At 38.4% G+C, this 26,134-nt stretch overlaps 3 protein-coding genes and 1 pseudogene across 3 annotated transcripts; 2 read left to right on the forward strand and 2 right to left on the reverse strand.

Annotated features, from left to right (window-relative positions):
* Positions 1 to 12,358: 12,358 nt before the first annotated feature.
* Positions 12,359 to 12,713, reverse strand: LOC147604940 (HMG1/2-like protein pseudogene; annotated as a pseudogene).
* A 2,015-nt stretch (positions 12,714 to 14,728) lies between these two features.
* LOC147604941 (uncharacterized) lies at positions 14,729 to 15,551 on the reverse strand. Its single transcript, XM_086793909.1, has 4 exons — positions 15,453 to 15,551; positions 15,268 to 15,351; positions 15,075 to 15,179; positions 14,729 to 14,989 (listed from the first exon to the last, which is right to left on the reverse strand). Exons 1-4 carry the CDS (start codon positions 15,549 to 15,551, stop codon positions 14,729 to 14,731), a joined length of 549 nt encoding a protein of 182 aa, XP_086650035.1.
* A 116-nt stretch (positions 15,552 to 15,667) lies between these two features.
* Positions 15,668 to 16,781, forward strand: LOC147604942 (uncharacterized). The gene is made up of 3 exons (XM_086793910.1): positions 15,668 to 15,685; positions 15,853 to 15,939; positions 16,119 to 16,781. The coding sequence occupies exons 1-3, from the start codon at positions 15,668 to 15,670 to the stop codon at positions 16,779 to 16,781; spliced, it is 768 nt and encodes a 255-aa protein (XP_086650036.1).
* A 6,024-nt stretch (positions 16,782 to 22,805) lies between these two features.
* Positions 22,806 to 23,294, forward strand: LOC147604943 (uncharacterized). The gene has a single exon (XM_086793916.1). The coding sequence runs from the start codon at positions 22,806 to 22,808 to the stop codon at positions 23,292 to 23,294; it is 489 nt and encodes a 162-aa protein (XP_086650042.1).
* The last annotated feature ends 2,840 nt before the right edge of the window (positions 23,295 to 26,134 follow it).

The following is a 26,134-nucleotide window of genomic DNA, read 5'->3' on the forward strand; positions in this document are numbered from 1 at the left end:
TTTTACACCTTGGTAAGGAGAGGGGGGGCCTTTGAGGTAGGCGCCTCCTTCACATGTGTGGGAGGATTTTTTAATTCAAAAATATTAAGATATTTTTATCTCTCCTCTCTTCTGGATCAAACTGGATCAAAATGGGAGCTAAAATGGTCCAAATCTTGTCCAAATTAGCCCAAACTGAAGCTGAAAAATTTTAGAACTTAGTTGGACTCAGTTAGTGGCCTCGCTCACCTATAAATAGACCCTCATTCTTTTTTATTCTCAACTGTGAACTATACCATGCCAGTATTACATTAAAATACTCATATTTTCTATTATCCCTTAAAAAATCCTCTACTTTTGGAGAGATTGGAGCTTCTCTCTCTCTTCAACAATCCTTGGAGCTTTCTTCTCAACATACTAAACCAATTGATTGGTTGGGGGCTTCCTTCTAAGATAAAGAAGCAAGCCAAATCTAGAGGTAAGAAGAATTTCATGGTTTTTTATTAATATTCTCAATGATTTCACTTCTCAACCCCTCTCAAGCTTGAGAAGTTTGTAATTAATTATTTTTAATGCAAATCAAGCTTTCCAGAATTGTAATGAATAATTCAAAAAAATTAATCTTTATGCTTAATTAGAATGATTTTTATGTATATCTCTCTCTCCCAAAAGAATAGTCATTCCTATGACTAATTCTTTAGCAAATGAATGCTTCTCATTGATAAATTCTTAATTCAAAACCATACTTTAAGCTTGTTAAGGTAGAGGTTAAGGATTTTTTATACTTTTATGTTAATAAAATTATGGTAAACTTATGATTTAATTCCATAATTTGGATTTAAGTCTAAGGATACTTCTTCTATCATAATTGTATTACAAAGTCTTATTCTTTCTAGAAATATTGAAAATTATCAGTAATAGCAGCGAAGCTATGGCAAAATTTTTAGAAATTAATACATAGCTCATTTTTATGCATAATGTGAAAAGAGGACTTCCTACCATATACTAGAAATGGATATCCTATGCTAAAAGAAAGATTTTCATCATATTTATGGGAAACTAATTTTTAGTATTCATGCATAAATAATTAATTAAGAAAAAAAGAAATTTTTGGTAATTTTATTTTTATGCAAAAAGAGGAATTTCCATGATATGGAGATCCATGTAATTAACTGGAAAAAGAGAAATTTTGGTATATTAAAATAATAAATATTTTTATTTAAATTTAAAGAGAAATTTTAGATAAATTTATTTTATGCATGAGAAAATTTAAATGATAAAAGAGGAATTCCCATGACATTTGGAATTCAATCATTTAAATGGTAAAAGTGGAATTCTTGGCATATTTGAATTAATGGATATTTTTATTTAAATTTAAAGATAAATTTTAGATAAATTTATTTTATGCATGAGAAAGTTTAAATGATAAAAGAGGAATCTCCATGACATTTGGAATTCAATCATTTAAATGGTAAAAGTGGACTTCTTGGTATAATTGAAATAATGAATATTTTTATTTAATTTAAAGAGGAATTTTAGATAAATTTATTTTATGATAAAAGAGGAATTTCCATGACAATTGGAATCCAATCATTAAATGAGAAAAAGAGAAATTTTAAGCTTATTCAAAAAAATGGATATTTGTATAGTTAGTTAAAAGAAGAATTTTGATCGTATTTAAGTAGAGAAAGATTTCAATTAAATTTTGGTGACAACAAAAGAGGGATTTTTATCATAATTCCACCTAGAGAATTAGGGTTGATAAATTAAGTGGTGGAAAGAACATCTTTAGATATTTTATGTGGATAAATCATCAAAGTGATATTTACCAAAAATTAGATTAAATGGAAGAAGAGTATTTTCATAAAAATCCGATATTCTCATATAAAACCATTTCTTAATCTATTATGGTTAAGAAGGAATGAAATTCATAAAGTTGGAATTTTCTTACGGTTAGAAGTTTAGTAGATGTTGTCTGAAGAAAATCCTTGGAATAAGAGCTAGAACTAAACTGAATGATTTTGGTTAGACCACAACTATGAGAGGGACAGCCAGTAAACTACTTGTCCATCTCTCAGTCTGAATCAAGCAAAAACTTCGTGACCAATTCCAGTCCTTAATTCAAAGAATAGACTACCATTGAATTAACCTAGTTTTTCCTTGACCGAAATAACCAAGAATCTAGTTGGACATTCAGTCAAATGATGGGTAGATTACCTTGATGAGAGATCAATGATTCTCATTATGAAAATATGGATTAAGGAAAAAGGGTTTTGTGGAACCAATCTCAAACTGGGAATTTTACTTGCATAGAACCTCTGTTTTCTTTTAAAGGACTGTTTTATGCCAAAATGCGAGAGGAAGCATTTGGTATGTGTTTAACTAAGAAGAGGTTCGTTGCAACAACTAGCGGGGAGTCGTCGAGGGACGTCGCTCGCACATCGGCAAAGCTTGCCGATGTCTTGACCAGCCTCCGTATGGTTAAAATAGTGCGCTTCCGGTACGATGGGCGAGGACCGGCGAAGTGGTCCCTGAGTGAAGTGCTAGGACACCTAAGTAGGATCCTAGAGGGTTCTGACCAGGTGATGCACGGGCTCGTGGGTTGCTAGGACACCCATGCGTGCATCGAGGAAGATTCGAATGGACTGAAAAAAATGACTTTTGTGAATCAAATTTTGATATTGGATCTCGTTGGGTTGACCAGGTGGTCTTCAATGGAGAGTCCAGATGATATATTTTGTAATACAACACTCAATATTTTGGCAGATTATGATCAGTAATTCTATGATTTTCATTGAAAGATTTTTTTAAAGACAACCAAATCTGATAATGGCAATTTCATATTGAACACCATATTAGTGAATTGGGAATTTCCCAATTCCCATTTTTTAATACTTAAAAAAGGGGACAGGGATAACATGTTTGTAAGTTTCTCAAAACCTATCATATGACCTATCGTTGGAAAGCGCTTGAAAAATGGAATCTAAAGAGCTATAAAGCGCTCATTTTGGATTAGTGGTGTTCAAGTTATGGTTAATCCAAACTTTTGACCACGTGTCCCAAACTTGTGGAAAATTCCCATATTCCCTAATATGGTCTTATTGGGTGTGTATGTGGTATGCCTACTTTAATTTTTGCTTGAAATGCCGGCTAGGGGGCCTGGGAACTCTTTTCCTCGGTACCCGAGCAAAAACATAACCAAATTTTTATAAAGGAATCCCACCAATACATTGGTTGGGTGGATGGCTAACCCATGGGCTGGTAAGCTAGATCGGGGAATTCTTGCGATACAAATAAGTTATGATTAGTTACGTTAGTAGTTAGATTAAGTCTTAGGAAGACCCTTGTTTTGTGGGAGGGAATCAGTTATGCCTCATTAAAGGAGGAAAAAAGCGGTGATTCTATGGACCAAGTGCAAGTCTCTTCTTTGATCTGACCATGTGACTTCAGGTTCGGTCGGATCAGTTTGAATAGTTAAGACTTTGACTCGTTAGATTAATTCTCCCGTTAGATGATTTTTCCTGGCGAAATCGCTCGTGCCTTCCAGGCGAGGGACGTTTTTTTGGGTTTGGTTTCAGAGAAACTGCCAGATTAGTCTCTTGTCCGAGTATCCGTGTGGGCGAGGCCCCGAGTGTGGATCCCTGCCCTGCGTGAGAGGCTGATGCTGCTTCCGCCGCCAGTGACCTCGGAGGGGACACCGCGGAGGGGGCGGGGGTCTCACAGCTGAGTACTAACATCATCACTGGGATTCGTCCCATTCATCCTCATTCTGGCTTTGTTCAACTTATCTTCTTTCAACCAGAATTCAGAAATCATCATCTTTCAATCAGAATCCAAATCAATTCATCAATTCTCAACTAGAATTCAAAAATCATATCAACCAACATTTGAATTCATCCTCTGGATAGCATTTTTGCTTATAACTTCAACGTCTTAGATTTACTCGTATATATTGTCACTGCAGATATACTCACGGTATATACGGGTAGTCACGGTCCTTGGAGCTATAAGGTAAATACCATCATATCTAGGTCTCAAGAAAGTCAGGGATCCCATACAATTGCGGTACTTTCATCTTAAGACTCGATTTCCAATTTATGAATCTTCATTCTGAATATCAATTTGTATGAATTTCATCACCTAATCACAATCTTTTATTGGTACTTCATAAATTTTTGACATTTCTTGCTTCTCGATTGATCCACTTTAGCCAATTCACTCTGATACTAGCTGAAAGATCCCTTCTGTGCAAGGCAAAGGTCTCCTAATCAGGGCCTTGCCCATGGATATCCGAACAAGAGACTAATCCCTCGGTTCTTTCAAAAACGAACGCAGAAAAACTTCCCTCGCCCAGAAAGCACAGGCGATTCCACTGGGAAAAATCTATTCTAACATAGTCAAGAACCTTAACTAACCAAACAGATCCGACCACCGAACCCGTAAGTCACATGGTCAAATGAAGGAAGAGACTTGTACTTGGATCATAGAGACCAACACTTTTTTCCTCATCAAGAGGCACATCCATTGATTCGTTTCCATAGAACAAGGACTATCTGGGATTTATTTCAACTATCGTAACTTAATAGAATTGAGTCTTATTTTAGGGATCCATCAATCCAGCCTAACCCCATCCAATCCCATGGGTTAGCCAACCACCCAACCACTGTAGTGATAGGATCCATTTAGGAATTTGGTTATGTTTTGCCCCGGGTACTAGGGAAAAGAGTTCCTAGGCCCCCTAGCATGCGCTTCAAGCAAACTTCAAGATAGTCACACCACTTACACACCCAATATGAAATTTCTTGTTTCATAGATTCAACTGTCTTTAAAACAATCTTCTAATGAAACCATAGTACCACTGATCATAATCCTCCAAAATATCTAGCTTGAATTCCAATTTGCAATCATTCCTTCATCGGTGCACCTATGGCATCATTGATAACCAGAATGCTCACCACCGGTTCACTCAGGGGCCTTTTCAATAGTTCCTAGCTCATAGTACCCAGAAATATATTCACTTAAGAAAATCCAGATGGACTCTCCGTTAACAAACAGATCCATATAAAAGAGCCATGGACTCTCCGTTGAAGATCTGTAGGATCAACAAACAGATCCATATAAAAGAGCCATACTCATCTGTTGTGAGGACCAGCAAGGCCAATCAACCAGATCCATGCCCGAGTTCAGAAAAAAACTTTAACTCCTTGTTCCATTTTCTTCCCGATGCAACCCAGAGCCCGAGCACCGTATGGTCAGCACCCTCTAGGCTCCTTTCGTAGGTCACCTAGCGCTTCACTCATAGGCTGCTTCCTTGGTCCCTCATCCATCGTACCGGAAGCTCACCATTTAAATCAAACTGAGGCTGGTCAAGACCTCGATCGACCTTGCTACACGAGACGTCCTCCATTGACTCTCCGTTAGTTGTTGCAACTTTATCACTTAGGTCTCCACAACCTCATTCACAAGATGGTCAAAATGCTTCCTCAGCATTCTTGACATAAAACAGTCATAGTAAAAATCGGTTTCATAAATACAGTTTCTAACAAACTCTCACCTTTCCACATTGTTCCACACCATTTTCTCGTTATTCCACATTCTTCTGCATCAATTCACATTGCTTATTCGACATCCAATCATATGTATTCCCATTATCCTTCATCCATTCTCATCCAATCATATCACATCACATCCATCTACATTCATTCAGATCCACATCACATCCATATATCATCACATCACGTTCGTATCTATTTACATCACTTGACATCCATTCACATCTACCCATGTCCACATCGCATCACATCTCATCTATCCACATCATATCTCATCCATTCATATCTAACCAGATCCACATCACATCACATCCATTCACATCTCATTACATCACATTCACATCTCACCACATCCATTTAGATATCATCACATCACATTCACATCCATTCACATCTCACTATATCACATTCACATCTCACCACATCCATTCACATCTCACTACATCACATTCACATCTCACCCATCCATTCAGATATCATCACATTACATCCATTCACATCTCGTCGCATCCATTCACATCTCATCACATCCACTCACATCTCATCGCAACCATTTACATCTCATCACACCCATTCACATCCATCACACCCATTCACATCCCACATTCATTCACATCTCGTCACATCCATTCTCATCTTATCACATCTCATTCACATCCATCCGCATCACATCACATTCATTCCATCCTTATTACATCACATTCACATCTATCCATATCACATCTCATTCATCTCCACATTACATCACATCCATTCACAGCTCATCACATTCATCCACATCCATTCATTCATTCACATTCACATCTATCCACATCCATCCAGTCATTCACATGCACATCTATCACATCACATCTCATTCTCATCCATTTACATCACATCACATCCTTTCACATATCATCACATCTCATCACATTCACATCCACATCCATTTACATCTCATCACATCCACATCCATTTACATCTCATCACATCTCATCCACATCTCCTCACATTTGCATCCACAACCATTTACATCACATCACATCTCATCACATCCACTCACATATCATCACATCACATTCACATCTTATCACATCATCTTCACATCTTATCACATCGCTTTCACACCTTATCACATCACATTTACATCTCCTCTTATCACATTCACATTTCATCTAATCACATCGCATCCATTTACATCCCATCACATTCATTTACATTCATATTTTAATGAAAGTAACGCTTTTAAAATTTTTAAAAAAATCTTTTATGCATCTATTTATGCATAAATTCAATTTTAATGAAAGTAACACTTTTATATAAAAAAATCTTTTATGCATAAAAATCAATTTTGATGAAAGTAACACTTATATAATCAAAATATTTCCAATATGCATCCTTCTATGCATAGAAATTAATTCTAATGAAAATAACACTTTTATTAAAAAAATATTTCTAATATGCATTTTTCTATGCATAGAATAAAAATAACACTTTTAGAATATACAAGTGGTGAGGATTACTCTTTTTGAATAATAAAAGATAAAATTTATTTCATAAAATTTAAGAAAATTTTGCCATAACCTCCTTTGTATGGCTGACCATTTTTCAATTTTTTTCATTCTCAAGTTACTTAGAAATTATCCCAAATGGTTTAAAGCATTCTAAACTAATCAAATTCCACTTTTTAAAGAGAAACAATATGAAAAGTTTAATTCTAACAATTTGATTACACATCTAGGATAAAGAAAGGTTGAATTCAAGAATCAAGAGAGGGGGGAAGCCTTTCCAACAAGGCATAGCACCATTTTTCATTTTAAAGAAAACAAAAATTAGAAAACCATTAAATGGAATCAAGAAAAAGTAGGATTTCTAGCTTACATGAATTTTTGTGAGCTTTCCTTTGGCTTGATGGTTTGAGGGATATACTCTTGTTTGCAACATGAGGCCACCAATTCTTTTGAAGAGGAAATGGTCAAAAACTAATGAATTATCAACAATAAATTCACTGTTTTTGGCTCTGGGGAGGAGTAGAGTAACAGTGCATAAAACACTATTAACCATTTACAAAGGGGGAGGCTTCATTTATAAGAAAAAGTAAGCCTCTAACCCAGGGATTTCAGATTCTCTTTTCTTAAATAAGAATTATCCAAGTTTTCTCGATGGATATTTTCATATTCTTTCTCAAATTTCTCAAGTAAGATATATTCAATATTCTTCCTTTTAGTAAAAGATTCATGGGATTTACAAAAATCAATTCTACCCATATTTCCCAATAAAAATAATAATACTCAAAATTTAACTTTTGATAAATACTCATAATTTTAATTATGCCAAAAATTCCTCTTTTACCATTTAATTACTTGGATCTCAAATATCATGGGAATTCCTCTTTTTGCATAAAAATAAATTTACCAAAAATTTATCTTTTCTTTTAATTAAATATTTATGCAGAAATAGAAAAAAAAATTTCCATGAATATGATGAAATCATTCTTTTTGCATAGGATGTCCAATCCTAGAATATGGTAGGAAGTCCTCTTTTAGCATTATGCATAAAAAATAAGGTATATGTATTATTTTCTGAAAAAATTTACCATAGCTTCGTGTTGCTATTTTACTGATAATTCTCAATTTTTCCTAAAAGAGTAAAAGCTTGTAATGAAAATATGATATTAGTTCCTCTTTTATACTTAAAATCAAAGTATGAATTTAAAGCATAATTTTAACCATAATTATAAACATAACTATGATTATCCCATTAGATTAGGCTAATTTCAACATTCCTCTTTTTCCAAATTGTTAGGATAATCCATTTCTCATTTCGAATGAATAAAAGTAGTTTTTAACTACTCATAAATAATCATAAACAATCTAAAAGAATTTACCATTATTTTAACAGCACAAAATCATGAAAATATCATTTTCTTAATCTCTAGCTTATCAAGCCTGGAGTTTAGCTTTGAGTTAAGACACTATCATTGAGAAGCATCCTTTTCCAAGGGATTTAGTCATAAAGATGACTATCCTTTTAGAGAGAGAGAGATTTAATTAAAGAAAGCATTATAAATAAGCTTAAAGATTAACTTTCTCTTAATTAAACATTAAGATTTTTAGGAAAAGATTGATTTGAATTAAAACAATCATTTTGAAAGCTTCTCAAGCTTGAGAGGGGTTGAGAAGAAGAAAGTTATTGAGATAATTTGAAAAAAACCATAGGAAGAATGGTCCTAGGGACATTCCTGTAAGAACAATGTGCTTGAAAGAATGGTCCTATGTCCATTAAAGCACACCATTCTCCATCCATGGTTTGCTTTAGAATAGCCAATCTCTACACATCCTAATTGAGCTTTGATAGGTGGATTAGTAATGTTTAGGCTAATCTAGAGATGTGATTACCCCTAAATAATGAGATTGGCTTTTCTAAAGCACACCATGCATGGAGAATGATGTGCTTTTGAATGGACCTAGGACCATTCTTTCAAGCACATTGTTCTTATAGGAATGTCCCTAGGACCATTCTTCCATGGAAAATCTTGATGTATATTACATTAAATATGTAGATATTGGCACTAGTAGGGAATTGACACAACAGAGTGGAGAATGGCCCTAAGACCATTTTTGCAAACACAATGTGCTTTGGAATGGTCCTAAGGCTATTTTACCATGCACAATGTGCTTGAAAGAATGCCCCTAGGGCCATCCTAAAGAACATTGTGGATAGTAGAATTGACCTAGGTCCAATCATTCAAGCCACTCTAAATCATAGTTTTGATATTTTATGCATGCACATGTACATTTTAGCCCTATGACCATTCTCATGTTCACTAGCATTTGACACAATATAGTAGAGAATGGCCCTATGACTATTCTTGCAAGATAATGTTCTCTAGAATGCCCAAAAGGCCATTCTACCCTAGGGTCATTTTTGCAACAAGTACACCATGGATGATGTGCTTTAGAATGGACCCAGGGCCATTATTTTAAGCACATTTTGCTTACAATAATGGCCCTAGGACCATTGTTCCATGGAAAATCTTGGTGTATATAGTGCATGCATATGTAGAGATTGACCCCTAGAAAATTGACACACATAGAGTGGACAATGACCCTAAGACCATTCTTACAAGCACAATGTGCTTTGGAATGGCCCTAAGGCCATTCCACCATGCACAATGTGCTTGAAAAAATGGCCCTAGGGGGATTCAAAGGAACATTGTAGATGGTAGAATTGACCTAGGTCCAATCATTCAAGCCACTCTAAAGAACGGTTTTGATATTTTATGCATATACATGAAGAGTTTAGCCCTATGACCATTCTAATATTCACCAATAGTTAACACAAGAGAGTAGAGAATGGCCCTATGACTATTCTTCCAAGCATAATGTGCTCTAGAATGACCAAAAAGGCATTCTACCCTGGGTCCTTCTAAAGCACAACATGGATCATATAATGGCTCAGGGTTATTCTTTCAAACATACCATGGATGGTATGCCTTAGAATGGCCCTAAGGCCTTTCTTTCAAGTACATTGTGCTTTTAGGAATGGCCCTAGTGCCATTCTTCCATGGACAATCTTGATGTATTTTGAATGCATGTGTAGAGATTGGTCCTAGTAGAGAGTCGACATAAGGGAGTGGAGAATGGCCCTGAGACCATTCTTGCAAGCACAATTTGCTTTGGAATAATCCTAAGACCATTCCACCATCCATAATGTGCTTGAAATAATGGCCCTAGGGCCATTTCAATTATTGTCATGGATGGTATAATGGACCTAGGTCTAATCTTGTAAGCACATTGTGCATGGTAGAATGGCGCTAGGGCCATTCTAAAGCACCTAGTGGATGGAAGAATGTCGCTAGGGACATTCTTCCATCTTAAAGAATTCCCCTAGAGCAATTCATCTCTCTTGTGTCATCTTGAACGCACGTGATAGAGAGAGTTTACATATAGTGAACACTCCAAGGATTGGATAGAGCGCAAACTACAGGCTTCTATGGAGGAAGGAGTGCTAAAATACATGAATCTAGGGTGGCTCATAGTAAGTGATCAAAGACATGATTAAGGAGAATAATAAGGTGATTAAGAAAGTAAACAAGATGTTAACAAAATGGTATGCTCACAAAATGTCACATAATCTCATTTCAATAATCAAGTTTCATAGTACACCCATATTTATAGCCTTTGGAAGGGCTCCAATCTATGCTTTGTGTGTACCCTAGTGCCAACCATGTGTTCATTAATTCTCAAACTACATGTTCCTCCTTGGACTTTCCATGTACTACCTTTTTGACCTTTGACTTCACCATGTGTTCATTAATTCTCAAACTACATGTTCCTCCTTGGACTTTCCATGTACTACCTTTTTGACCTTTGACTTCACCTTTTACAAATGACCATACAAATAAACCTTTGACATTAGACCCTTAGTCTATTCCTTTTCTAATGTGCATGCTTCTTTTCTTGCTTATCTGACTCACTCCCTACCTTCCTTGTGCTCCATGGCACCACATTTCTCAACACCCCCCCTTGGTGACAAATCTTTGGGCTACTCAAGGTGGTCAGATGAGAGGTTTTACAACATATTTTTACTCCCCCTTGATGGTGACTTGACCTATCTTTGGGCTACTCAAGGTGGTCAGATGAGAGGTTTTACAACATATTTTTACCCCCCCTTGATGGTGACTTGACCTATCTTTGAAGCCTAGAGGTAATCTCTAAGAGTGAGGTCCCTCCCTTGATAGAGACTTGACCTATCTTTGAGGTCTAGACGTCTCTTCTCAGAAGAGTAGGTTTACAACAATCATTACCTCCCCTGGGTAATCTCTAAGAGTGAGGTCCCTCCCTTGATAGAGACTTGACCTATCTTTGAGGTCTAGAGGTCTCTTCTCAGAAGAGTAGGTTTACAACAATCATTGAGGTCCCTCCCTTGATAGAGACTTGACCTATCTTTGAGGTCTAGAGGTCTAGAGGTCTCTTCTCAGAAAAGTAGGTTTACAACAATCATTACCTCCCCTGGGTGCTCAACTGGCTACTTTTAGGTGGTCGGGTAGATACACACTTGCCTACTCATTTGGTGGATTTTATAACATATGATTGATTAGGTTAGGGTACTGAGAAATGTTTTTGCGTGCTCATTTAGCCCCTTACATTCCATTTGTGATACCTTCATCATCTTTCATAGGCATAGACATGGCCTACATCTTGACAGAGACTTTTATGGAAACATCCATTGGAGAATGGAGAATTGCATACATTGCTTCACCATAGCATACGGAATCATAATCCTTGATATCTTCATGACTTTAACTTCCATGGTGTAGATGTAGTCACCGGCATAGCATGGCATATCATCCATGACATGACATCTATAATCATAAGGAGTCTCATCATGCATCACATTTATTTTCATAGTTCTGTGTGAATAGCCTCTTATGAAGAGTGCTTTTACACCACATTTTTTTAGGGATTTTAATTTTATTAATTTTTTTCAAGAAATCAGATCTATTGTAGTCGTGGTGGATTTTACTCCCTCTGTTCTACCTGCCACACAGAGCTGCTCGTCGAGATCACAATCACGATCATGAGTGAATGTGGTCTCCTTGCCCAAGTAGAAGCGGTAGTTGCTGCCCGTTGTCGTCGTCTTGTCACCAACTCCTCCTTATAGAAAATCTTTGCCTGTGCCTACTACAAGAAACCTAACGCCACCATGCATGCTTCTCTTTCAACCATACTGGCACCAAGATTCTATAGTTCTATACATATAACAACCATTCTTTCCATCTCCTTCTCTCTCTTCGCAAAAACCTGCAAGTTCTTGCATGGAGTCAGCCCGGCTACGTCCACAGCTTATCCCCGCTTTGCATTATAAGCTTCCATGACTCTCTCATTCTGAGATTTCCTCTTTCCAACCTTGGCGGCATAAGGAGATTTGTCCGCATCACTTACTGATTTCCATTTGTCACCCCCAACCTTCTTAGGAAGCAGATACATTTTTGTTGTTGGGGTTGCTAGCACTAAAGATTTTCTCGAATTCTTCTAGGAAGACAAAGAGTACATCGGGAGCCCTTTTGGGCTTGTTCAGGTCTTTCTTGGCTTGCCTCTTCTTGGCCTTATTATCCTTCAGGGCCAGTCGCTTCCTTTTCGTCAGATTTGTTTCTTCCCCCTTCTTGGAGAGAGCACCCTTAGTGGTAGCTTCCTTCATTTGCGCTATCGAACAGTGAAGAGAAGATATGAACATTTCTTGTTGATTTGCGAATTGAAGAAGCTCTAAGCAATAAGGATTAGACAATAATAAGAAAGCAATAAAAAAAACTATATTACCAAGAGAGGTTTTACCTATCCTAGTCAAACTGGATGTAAGCTAATCACTTGCATGGAGTCTAGCCCCTAGGAGGCTCTCATACCATGTTAAAATACATGAATCTAGGGCGGCTCATAGTGGCAAGTGATCAACAGCATGATTAAGCAGAATAATAAGGTGATTAAGAAAGTAAACAAGATGTTAACAAAATGATATGCTCACAAAATATCACATAATCTCATTTCAATAATCAATTTCTATACATCCATATTTATAGCCTTGGGAAGGGCTCCAATCCATGCTTTGTGTGCACCCTAGTGCCAACCATGTATTCATTAATGCTCACACTACATGGCCTCCTTCACTACTAGCCATTGGGTGTACAGCTACTCTTGTAGCGACTCTTTTTCGTCGTATAAGCGACGCTATTTAGAATCGCTACTGGAGTCACTATGGAACGTCATTTATACGATGCTGTTAGCGAATATTGTAGCAACGCTTTGCGTCGCATAAGCATTAATTTTTTAAAAAAATTCTTAACCGTCATATCAGCAACGCAAAACGTCGCTTAAGCGATGACGATTGCGAGATTATATATATACATACTGTTCTTATTAGCGCCTCTCTCTCTCTCTTTCTCTAGCTCTATCTAGTATTGCTCTCTCTCTTTGCCGCTTGCTTCCTTGCAATTGTGATTCTCATTGTTTTTGCGGAGATTAGTCAGACCGGTGCATAAACGAACATGAATTATGGTAAACAGCGCTATCTAACTCTCTTTTATTGTTAATTTTTGAAATTAAAACTTTAAATTAAATGAGAATTAGACTCTATATACCTGTCACTCACACTCTCTCTCCCCGACACATATATAGACATATAATATATATATATATATATATATATATATATATATATATATATATATATATCATGCACACACGCACAGTGCACACTCTCTCTCTTTGTTATTAGGAGCTCGTGAGGGGAGGGACCCCCTTGAAGGTAGCCTACCATGAGCTCTAGAGTCTGTTGCCTCTTCAAATAGTGTCTAGTTCTCATGAAGCCCTTCTAGACTCAAACAGTACTATTTCCTGTTAGAGTTATAGTCCTCAGCACTGCCCATTGTACCACATACGCACACACTTTTTCCCTATCACATTTTTTCTCTCCACACGACTGTCTGGCTGGTCGGCCTGCATGCATGCTTTCCTGTATATAAGGAGGGCCATTAAACTCCATAGCTGTAGCTGCCAGGTGATAGCCGGCAGGTAGAGCTTGAAGCCCTTGGGTATCAACAAGGAGAGAGGGTTAGATTTGGTACTTGGTACTTGGTACTTGGTACTTGATTTGGTATCATGTTGGAACCTCGTACTTGCAATTGGTACATGGTACATGGTACATAAATTGGTACATGGTACATGGTATTGTAATCATAATAGCTTATGTTGACCTTGATACTTTGAAATCACGTGCTTTGAAACTTCATAGTTTGGATCTTTAAGCTTGAAAGTTAGCTTGAGTTGATACGTAGCGTAGAATCTGGGACCTCTACAAAAATTATGAAAATCAAAAGCTTGTTAATATTAGAGCCTAACATAGAAAAACAGTCACACTGGAACTACGATAAAGATTCTGATTTGTCTCTATCTAGCTTTCCAAGAGCTTTTGAGAAATTATTGATGCTTGCCAATCTTTTGCTTCTTTTGATGTGTTACAACGTGGCCTCGCCTCTTTCCTTGTTTAGGGTTTTTTTTAACGTAAAGATAAATAAATAACGTTGTCGTAGATACTTAGGCTAATTAACTTACCGACAAATAATTAATTGTTTGACAATAGACAAATTCAGTGATACAACGAACATACATCAATATATATCATCAACAAATATATGTACATGTGTCTAGAGTGTGTGGTGATCAATCCTCACATATACAAAACAGATCCCTAAGTATGATCACTACATGAGCCATCACTATACGAGTCGCTAGTATCGGACTCGTGATCACCATCACCATCATCACTGCCACCACCCGTGCCCCACCCGCAACACCACCATCACTAGCGCCACCAACCGTGCCCCCACCCGCGATCACGCCGCCGCTCCTCTCAGCCTCTCGACGTCGCCTCTCGGCCTCCTGTCGAGCCACCTCTGTCATGTCGTCCTCGCCATATTGCTCCTGCATTAGTTAGTGAAATCAAATAAGAACATATTATAGTTTAACATGAAAATAAACTACAAAACAAAACAGTGATGATACCCACATGTGGATTTGGCCTGTCAGCAAGTGTCGCCTGCAAAGCGCGGTAGCCGTAGTATGTGGCATACTCCATCTCCTGCATCGTAGGTGCATGACCAAAGTCTTTGGTCTGCATCAAGACAGAACCAAAGACTTATTGATTTCTTCATTCAATAATATTACCTTTGAAAGTTAAAATTTGAACGGTCTATACTCACAAATGTGGCCACAAATCCATCTCGTCCCATCGGCCGGCCTAGTCTAGATGTGTGACCAGCTTGCAGTCTCTTTCGTGCTGCCATCTATGTAAAATGATTAAACAAATAACATAGATTAGAGAATACTTAGAATCAATCTAGAAAAGTTCATATTAATTCTAATATACGTTAGCAAAGGCACACACCTTCTGCTGAGGAAAAGTGATGCGTAGGCGTCTCTCCTTGCGGAAGTATTGCCATGTCTCCATGCACATATCAGCCCTCCTCTTGTTTGTCTCCACCATACAGTAGCGTTTGTTTATTTTTCATATTACAATAAACGTTAGAATATACCATAGAACTTGTAAGATTTCAATGTTTTGTTTCTTTTATTGATTTTTTAACTTCGATCATTTGAAAAATGACTCATGTTCTTATGGTACTTGAAAATCAGATTCGGACCAATTAGAGGGTACACTACCACCTCCTATTGGTGGTGGTTGGGGTACACAGAGTTCCAATACTGCACATGAACCCGTTTACGATGATTTCTACTACGATGAGTCTATTATATGCTGGTGCGCTCGTTGTCGTGGCAAATATCAGAGGCCACGACGGGAGTGCTTTTCACATGAGATGACTCATGGTACTTTTGAGCGAGCATCACCACCTAAGGAGCGACATCGACCTATGGTATGTGACTGTTCTCCCTTAGTTTTATTATTGGTTATTTTATAAATCAAAGGCTCATGTATAATGCAACCATATTATATATGTAGGTATATTAACTTGATGACAAGGATGACTTCACTATCAGTGGTGCACATGTCCCTCGCACATGGCACGGACAGGTCATTTGTCAATTGTTGCAGCTCGAGGTTTCTCGACATCCTCTACCTCCTGCTTTGGAGGCTGAGACGGGTGGAGATCATCCGTTGCCTACTCGTTTGCATTCTCTAGTACAGACATATGATCGAAGACGATACGGAGGATGGCAGAGAGGATCACTTCCTTTAGATGGAGTGGTTTTTAGCTTCTGGGGCAATCGCTACATGATTGCTCTGTCTACCATCAGTGGAGCAGGACAAGGCCTCTTTATTGCACAGGATTTGCATGTGCCCCCTCGTTTAGAGGTCACCCTTATGTCTTTTTGTGGACCTATATATAGATGGGGTCCATGGCATCAGCTTACTCGCTACATTCAGAGCATGAGTACTTATGGGTTATGTCTCAATGCAGCCTCTCTTTCTGATAGAGGGATTACATATGCAGAAGGACAAAGACTCTATGTTGACGGAAGACCTTACTCTCAAGGAAACATAGCAAGTTTAATCAATAGTAGTCGAGGGATGAGTTCAAGAACCAATTGCACGTTTGTGGAGTGTGAGAATAGTTATGAACCAGGACATATGAGTAGGGATGTAGAAAGATACATAGTTGTCAATGCTATTAGATCATTACGTGCTGGTGATGAATTGCTGATCAATTATGGATGGCGTAGACCTCCACGAGCACCCTTAATAGATGAGGGTTGAGAGATTCATTGTATACAATTCCTAATGTTATTTTGACCTCTTGTACCCTAATTCTACACTTTAATTTGCGCACTTTTGAAGTATGTAACAATCTAACATATTTTTTTGTTACATTCTAAACATGGTTGATTCTTATTGATCATATTTTTAATGAACTTGCAGACTACTCTCTCAGAAGTTCTTGCCGACAAGCAATTTCCTTCCTGCATCACATGATGAGGTGAGGAAGATGATAAGTAGACTTGACTATTCTTCTATACATGCATGTCCCAACGATTGTATTTTATATAGAGGTCAATACGAGGACGGTGTGACGTGTCCAAAATGTCAAATGCCTCGTTATAAAGAGGAGAAAGGTAAGGTCCCTAGAAAGGTATTGAGACATTTTCCCCTGGCTCCACGTAATGTTGAAATATACAAGTGAATAGGGTGTGTGTGGGAACAAGCTCTTGGATAGAGGCTGTAAAAGAGGAGATGTAATTGTGAAAGAACCTGTGAAAAGGTTAGAAGAATCTACTGGGAGAGAATAATGGGTAGCATGAGGGAATTTAGGAGTGTGGAGATATTCTGGGAGATAATCAGGGAAAAGAGAAGAGGTGGAGAGAATCAGGCAAGAGGTGGAGATATTCAGGGAGTGAATCATGGAGAAATCAAGGGGATTTGATGCTTGATGTAAACTCTATAAATTGAGGCATAGCCCTAATGAGAATTTGCTGGTTTTTGAGTATCCATGCCTACATTAATCTATCTGCTAATTATTCACTAATTACATCTTAATCATTTCTTAATCACTTTGTTAATCATGTTGATTCTAGTGTATGATCCACCATAGCTCATCATTTAGCTCAAATTTCAACATGGTATCAGAGCCATGCCTAGAATCAACCAGATTTATGAGCCCATTAGTGAATTAATCAGGATTAGTAAGATAATTAGCAAATTCTCATTAGGGCTATGCCTCAATTTATAGAGTTTACATCAAGCATCAAATCCCCTTGATTTCTCCATGATTCACTCCCTGAATATCTCCACCTCTTGCCTGATTCTCTAAACCTCTTCTCTTTTCCCTGATTATCTCCCAGAATATCTCCACACTCCTAAATTCCCTCATGCTACCCATTATTCTCTCCCAGTAGATTCTTCTAACTTTTTCACAGGTTCTTTCACAATTACATCTCCTCTTTTACAGCCTCTATCCAAGAGCTTGTTCCCACACACACCCTATTCACTTGTATATTTCAACACCTCCCCTCAAGTGAATACTCCTAGTACACCTAGACCCTATACCAAGTTTGCCTCCCCTTACTTGGTAGTCCGCGACTAGTGTCTACTCCTCCCCTCAAGTTATCTTAGCACACCTGGACCCTATATCAAGTTTCTCTCTTACTTGACAGTCCGCGACCAGTGCCTCAAGTCCCTAAACTCCATAGTCCTTGACACTTTCTCTCTCTATGTGTCCAAGGCTACTATAAGTGCCCGCGACCTTGACTAAAGTGCTCACACATACATCTACCACTTGGCCTACATCATCGGTGGCTCAGAGGTGGTTTTACTTTATTGGGGCAGGTTACATTGGGTTGTGGGTTCTCTCTCTCTCTCTCTCTCTCTCTCTCTCTCTCTCTCTCTCTCTCTCTCTCTCTCTCTCAGAGATTTTCACATGGCTCCTCACTCTTTGGAGCCTCACATCTTCTCTTTTCTTCAGTCTTCTTGTCGTGGCAGCATCTCTCCACGCGTCTGTCTCTTCTTCCAGTCTTCTCGGGGCAGCTTCTCTTCTTGTGGCAGCTTCTCTTCTCGTGTCCATGTCTTCCTTCAAGTCTTCTTCTCGGTGTGGATCCTCTTCTTGGGAAGAGATATTCTTCTTCTTTCATGGCTGGGGCCATGAGCTCGTCCGTCAGGTCTTTTTGCTCCATGTGAGCAACATGTTTCAATGTTTTGCTGACAGTTCCTTTGGGCTTTTTATGTTTATTTTGTATCATTATGCAATGCAAACCCAAATTTATGCGGGAGGTCTTACCTCTTGCCTTAATCTGGACAAGGGCAGTGTCTGTTCCCATTTTTACACTGATAAAATGTGCCCAATACATAATGCGTATAGCATTCATTCTCATGCACATTCCAAATGCAACTCTGGCTGTGAATAATCTTGTATTTGAATGAGATTTACAGGCATTAACCAAGGGTTGAATGCAAAATGATGATTTTCACAAATTTTATCAGCACAATTTTCCAGAAATTACACTAAATTAAGGGTAACCAATTTGTACGGGATGGTTGGAGTATCAAACCAACTCCGATTTGCAATCTGAAGTTATAGGGATCTGTATCAGATACCTAATGGTTAATTTGAACCCTGAATTGTACCAAAGTACAGTGATTAGTACTGATTAATCACTGATTAGCAAATTAATGCTCTGGTTTGTGTGCAAAAAACAGAGTATGCGGGGAGCTCAGATCTGATGCCTTCCACTTCAAATGAGCTCAAATGCTTTCAAAGGCATCAATAGCAATGAGTCTAGTAGAGGATTAAGCCAAGAAACACAAGATTTGACCAAATAATGAAAGCTTAATCTCTGTTTTACCAAAGTCACCTGCAGATTTGATGAAGAGCTTGGATCTCTCTGTAGACTTGATGAAATTGATTTCTGTCTTCACCAGCTTGTAGAGCATGCTTGAAAACCCCCGGGGCTAAGAGGAATTAGCTCAATTTGATTTGATGAGCTCAAGATCTGCAGCAAAACGCGAAAGCGTTGAGGAGAAATCGCCGTTTTCTTCAGCGCTGATTTTTCTGAGTATTCTGCAGAGTCGCGGACTGTCAAGTAAGAGAGAAACTTGATACAGGGTCCAGGTGTGCTGAGATAACTTGAGGGGAGGAGTAGACACTAGTCGCGGACTACCAAGTAAGGGGAGGCAAACTTGGTATAGGGTCTAGGTGTACTAGGAGTATTCACTTGAGGGGAGGTGTTGAAATATACAAGTGAATAGGGTGTGTGTGGGAACAAGCTCTTGGATAGAGGCTGTAAAAGAGGAGATGTAATTGTGAAAGAACCTGTGAAAAGGTTAGAAGAATCTACTGGGAGAGAATAATGGGTAGCATGAGGGAATTTAGGAGTGTGGAGATATTCTGGGAGATAATCAGGGAAAAGAGAAGAGGTGGAGAGAATCAGGCAAGAGGTGGAGATATTCAGGGAGTGAATCATGGAGAAATCAAGGGGATTTGATGCTTGATGTAAACTCTATAAATTGAGGCATAGCCCTAATGAGAATTTGCTGGTTTTTGAGTATCCATGCCTACATTAATCTATCTGCTAATTATTCACTAATTACATCTTAATCATTTCTTAATCACTTTGTTAATCATGTTGATTCTAGTGTATGATCCACCATAGCTCATCATTTAGCTCAAATTTCAACAGTATAAAACATACGTTCCAAAGTCCCGAATTAGCTAAGCTTATGACATGGGGAGCGGAGCATAAGAGCAAAGATGGAGTAATGCGAATTCCATCAGATAGTCCTGCGTTTGAGCATATTGATTTGCGATGGCCAGATTTTGCAAAAGAACCACGCAATTTAAAGATGGGTGTAGCATTAGATGGCATGAATCCATTTTCAATGAGATCAAGTAAATGGTCTACATGGCCAGTGGTAGTTATTAACTATAATCTACCCCCGTATCTTAGCATTAAGAAAGAGCATTTAATGCTCTCACTCTTAATTCTGGGAAAACGACAAGTTAAAGATCTGAATGTTTATTTGGCCCCTCTCATCGACGATCTTCAAGATTTGTGGAGAGGGATTGATGTCATGGATATGTCTAGAAGCATCGGTCAAAGATAGTTCATTGTTCGTGGAATTTTAGCATTGACTATCCACGACTTTCCAGGATATGGTTTTTGCTCAGGTAAATGGTTTAAATATATATATTGTCTCATACGTTTGTACGATGTTCATTGCACTAATCATCTTTGTTATGTTTTCCATGCAGGGATATGTACCAAGGGTTATAAAGCTTGTCCAATTTGTGGTGATTGGTTGAGATCGACTTATAGCAAAAACCTCAACAAAAATATATATCTTTGACATAGACGATTTTTATCTGAAGATCATTGTCTACAAGACAGAAGGCAAGCCATACATTTTAATGGAAAGGTAGAAGAAGGGAGATGTCCAATACCAATGACACCGAAGGATTGGTATCTAAAGTGGACTGTTGGACCCGCTATCGATCCGGAGTCAGAGATCATAAGCGGCGATGATGATGATGCTGTAAAGAAGCGAGCGAGAGGAAAACGTGCTCTAGCGATATGGTATACTTTGTAATATTGGAAGGATTTGAGGATATGTCATCTTCTTGATCCTATGCACATATTCAAGAACATTGGTCATTTGTTATGGCAACACCTCGTTGGCTTGAAAGACACAGCGACGACAGCAAGAAATGACTTAAAGGATCAAAACTCAAATCCCAATCTATGGCCACTTTATAATGAAACTCGATGTGAGACAACCTACGAGCCTGCCCCATGTGTGCTCAAGACAGAAGAGCTCGAGACTATCAACAGGAAGATTCAGTTAATTCGTACGCCTACGGGATATGGAGCATCTTGTCGAAACATGTTCACTCTAGATGACAAGAGCTTGTCTGGTTTAAAAACACATGATTGGCACAATTTTGTGAAGGTAAATCTATCCAGATCTTTGTAAGTATTTATTTTCTTGCATGTTTTGTTGATCGGATTAATCATGTATGCAGCATGTTCTACCCCTTGTTATTGATGGATGTACTACAAGAGGAGTCCGAGATGTAATATATCGCCTTGGATCGCTTGCAAGGTATTTATCGGTCATTAATTTTTAGTATAAAATTTTATTTGATATCTTCTTAATTCAAAAACATCTCTAATATCTTCTTTCTTTTACTGATAGATGGATTACATCTAAAGAGATTGCCAAAGGGTCAATTCCACAAATGAAGCGTGAATGTATAGAGCTTCTTTGTTTAATGGAAAAGGAATTTCCAACCTCTTTTTTTGATATCCATGTTCATCTTCTAATCCATCTAGTGGACGAGATAGAGCTCATTGGTGTTGTGAGCACTCAATGGATGTTTTGGGTCGAGAGATTTATGGGAGTATTGAAAGGTTATGTACGTCAAAAAGCAAGACCAGAGGGTTCTATGGCGGATGGATGGATGCTTGAAGAATGCATGTATTACGTTTGTGAATACCTTGAGAAAACCGATTCTGAAGCTCCACTCGTATGGACAAATGAGTCATCTTCTACCATGTCAGACGAGGTATTGTCCGGTAAGGGAGTCCCTTTTCGACTTAAGGTCCAAGATAAATTGGATATTTTTACTTTCATTGTCTATAATAGCGAATGCATGCAACAATTCGTTGATGAGTACGAGAAGGAACTTCCAAGCAAACGAGTTGACAGACGTAAAAAGAGGAGATCCAGACATCAAACCAATGTAAATAACGACAGGGATGTACCTACTTTCATGGATTGGTTTTACACCTGTATGCGACGGGTGGTTAGTGATCATGAGCCAATCTCAACAGAACAAAGAGAGTTTATGATCGGGTGTGAAAGAAAGGTAACTTGTTGGTTTTTAAAAACTCTAAACTAAAAAAATGAATCTCATTTTTTTTAAATAATTTATTTATTGGTCTAGGCTCAAATGTATACCAACATGTGGGCTTATGGACATCTTCGGATAAAATCTATTGACGACTTACGTCTAACTCAAGATTCTTGCGTTGTTGCCTCTTTCAAGCAATTATCACGTGCAAGTTCAAGAGACACAAATCTTATCGACAGTGAACTTGGTTACGTGGGAACCATAGTCGACATTTATGAAGTATCGTATCGTATCTTCAAGCAGGTAAATGACATCTCGCAACAATGACATGTAGATTTTTTGAAGCTATGCATAATTCTAAAGTTTTGATTCATGTATTTTGATAGGTGGTTTTGAAGGTGGAATGGTTTCGTGCCGAGTATAAAGGCAATAATGCCACAATGAAAAGAGAACCGTCTGGATTTTGGTCCGTCGACTCCTCGAAGTTATTGCGCGCAACAAAAGAGCCTTACATTCTGCCAACTCATGTTGAACAAGCGTTCTTTTACAAGAATACAGATGCTCATCCATGGTGGCAAGTTGTGCATGTCCAACCTAGAGGTCGACACTTGTTTGATAGCGTTGACTCTGAGAAAGCAGATCAGGATGAATTGATTACGTCCTCAAGTCTAGACACATCGACGTCAGAGAGGTGTAGAATTCTTCTTTCCGATCATGATGACATTGTAGATGATGAGAACGACAACGATCCAGACTCTGACACTACAGACACTGACGAAGAGGAAGAAACAATGGATGTCGAGCCTACTACGGAGGAAATGAACATCAACACAGATTTAACGATGGAGGAGTTGGAAGAAGTCAACAAGGATAATGAAGATGAAATTTTATTGACTGTTAATCTTAGAGATGACGATGAGGACTATTAGTCTGACTCTCGTGATGTGATGTACCTGGGATAGGAGTCCTAAGCAAACAAAGACATCAAAAGGATATATATATTAAGAATTCTATATGTAAAAAAAGGATGACATTACTATTTTATCAATCGAGAAGCTTACCGATGCGCTGTAGTGTGTGCATGAGAAGAAGTCTCCACTCCTACATGTGGCTGGGAGGATGTACCCTCTCCAGGTCATACGAGCATACTGAATCTCCCAAGAATCTCAATGGCACCGTCTAAACCCGCATCATCCATCTCCACATAATCTGCCATGGCCTCTGATAGTGTATCTCCAGAAAGTCTAGTGCCTCGTAGCAAAGTCTTGATGATCGCCAGCTTCACTTTACGGGTGTGGTCACTCATCGTATCTATACTATATGTCAGACTAGAGATACATTGTTAGAGGAGAGCCCAATCTATCTAATCAAAAACATTGACTAAACAACTCCAAGCAAGATGCGTCCACATCTCGAAGTTTGCAAGAGTCATATATGGACTGTTGCAAAGAACGTCGAAGAGTCATATATAGGATCCCATAATTTGGCCCATAGCAATGGCATCTATGTTCAAGAACATTGTTTCTACTAGTAGCTACCCAAGTTTGCAACCCTCAAAACATTAAGAGATATTACTCAAGACCCAAGCATCACAGCTTCTCCATGAATCATAACCTCTCTATCTTACTAACTCACAATGTGGCCAGTAGCACCCTTTCTCTCTATCTCTCTATGCCCTGTCAGCCCATGATCTTCCTCTCTCCACCTATGCTCTAGAATGGTGATGGTTAGCTAGCAGTGTTTGGAGTTCCTTCCTCTCTCCCTCTCACACTATCACCCTTTGCCACTGTAGTGATTGTAGTAGTGCACCTTGTCGATCGCCCATGGGTGACGAAAGTTAATTAGAGGCCATACAAGCTCCTCCTCATTTCTCGGTCTGTAGTATAAAAACACACACATACTCCTCTTTCCCCATTGTGCGTGCGTGGCGACTGTTCGTGCAGGGGCTGATGGCATTTGGTCATCCCTTTTTTTATCAAAGGTCCAAGAATTTTTTTTAAAAAAAATTAATGAGCTTGGACCTTGGTCCCACACAAAGCTATAATAAGGGTTGTACCAACCATCCTCCAAGCACTATGATGCAAGCCTTCCCAAGTTTACCTCTATATACCTGGCTACTCCCTTCTCAAGTGTGCGTCCCCCTACAGTTAGCAACAATATTCTCAAATGTGACATTAAACATGTATGCCTAAAAAACTATATTCATGCAAATGTCCATCAACATTAGTGGTGGGATCTTAGTAGCTCTTTCCAAGATATTCTCCACCATAATGAGCCTTGTGGAGGCATAAATTTTTGATAGCTTAACCTACCACTCCTACCATTTGTATTTCTTTATCATCAAGTGGATGTTGGAATCTTCATCACGAGCTTCTTTAATAGCCATTTTAGCCTATAGAGCCAATAGCTCTAGGTTAGTCACAAAGGCATAAATGTGACTAGTACACCCTTTCCCAAAGACACTAGAATTCCTATCTTTCCAAATATGGCAGAGAAGACTACTCCCAATGTTATTCCATAGAATAGGATCCATATGCCGACATTCACCAAGAAGTATCTCTTTCCATGAGAAGGGGATAGCAATCATGCAAGATGTTAAGAAATTTCTTATTGCTTTCACAATTCATGGACAGATGCATTAAATATTCTACACCTTTGCCACACCTAGATCAAATGCCATTATAAACCCCCACTCTTGTAGCTCTCTAGCCAGACCAAACTACTTTGTGCAGAATAAGCCCAAGAAAACAAGCATGTTTGGAGCTACTAGAAAAGACCCAAATAGATTTGAATCTATAGGTCCATTGATAGGCATTCAAATTGATTCCCCATCTATCATGCAAATTAGCTATAAGAGCACAGTTATCACCTAGAAAGTTGATTATAGCACCTGATATCCAAGAGAGATTCCTCTTACCATCCCCTATGAGAGGGGCCAAATACCTATATCAGAAATTTGTCTGATCCTTTCCCTTAGAAGTGCCCTGCAACAAAAAGTAGTAGACAAGTGTTCCAATAGAAGTGAAGAGAATTCCCACTTATCTTTGTTCCACAAATCTCTCCAAGATTTGATACCAACTTTGTACAGCTTGTGAGCTCTATTGAAGTTCTATTTATCTATGCTAGGAAAGGAGGGAACCAAACCAGCCAAAGTCCTCTAGAATGAGTCTAGACTTAGAATGGTGGGTGTCTTTTACCTGAAGGTAGGGTTTCCCCCCCCACATGTTCCTAATCAGAGTTGAACCTTTAGGAATGAATTCCTTCCTAGACATAAAGATTTGCAGAGGAGAGAACCTTGTCCAGCACTTCTTTTACTTAAGCTCAAATATGTGACAGTCTATTTTGATCAATAGGGCTCAATAATCAGTACTATCAATCCCTCTACAAACCCACTTAGCTATGCAAACTTGTCAACAAGATTACTTAGGTCCAAAACTCCAAGCCCCCATTTCTCTTTAGGTAAACTCCAAGTCCCCCCTTTCTCTTTAGGTAAAACATAAATTTTATAGGCAACTTTAGCAACCTTCTTGACTCCTACATTCCCACCCCACAAAAAATTAGAGTCTAGAGAGATAATGTTTTGCAGGTGGGACTTAGGAGGCTTCTAGCAAGATAGGAAGTAATTAACAGAAGGGAGAAGGTAGTGATTGAGGACAAACACTCTAGCAAGAAGGGAGGGTTGATAGCCCTTCCAAAGATCAACTTTGTCTACTACCCAATTCCATCTATATTTTAGAGAAACCCTAAAGCCCATAGGAATGCCCAAAAG

Source organism: Cibotium barometz, chromosome 60 (assembly GCF_041138505.1).
Source record: "Cibotium barometz isolate CiBa-2024 chromosome 60, ASM4113850v1, whole genome shotgun sequence".
In the NCBI taxonomy this organism is placed as follows: Eukaryota; Viridiplantae; Streptophyta; class Polypodiopsida; order Cyatheales; family Cibotiaceae; genus Cibotium; species Cibotium barometz.

Excerpts from the sequence above, each read along its gene's own strand:
- LOC147604941 (XM_086793909.1), bottom strand. The coding sequence starts at position 15,551 with ATGGTGGAGACAAACAAGAGGAGGGCTGATATGTGCATGGAGACATGG. Across the intron at positions 15,352-15,452 it reads TCACTTTTCCTCAGCAGAAG|ATGGCAGCACGAAAGAGACT; the intron begins GTGTGTGCCTTT and ends CATTTTACATAG. Across the intron at positions 14,990-15,074 it reads CTGACAGGCCAAATCCACAT|GAGCAATATGGCGAGGACGA; the intron begins GTGGGTATCATC and ends TAACTAATGCAG.
- LOC147604942 (XM_086793910.1), top strand. Across the intron at positions 15,940-16,118 it reads AGGAGCGACATCGACCTATG|CTCGAGGTTTCTCGACATCC; the intron begins GTATGTGACTGT and ends CAATTGTTGCAG.
- LOC147604943 (XM_086793916.1), top strand. The coding sequence starts at position 22,806 with ATGAAAAGAGAACCGTCTGGATTTTGGTCCGTCGACTCCTCGAAGTTA.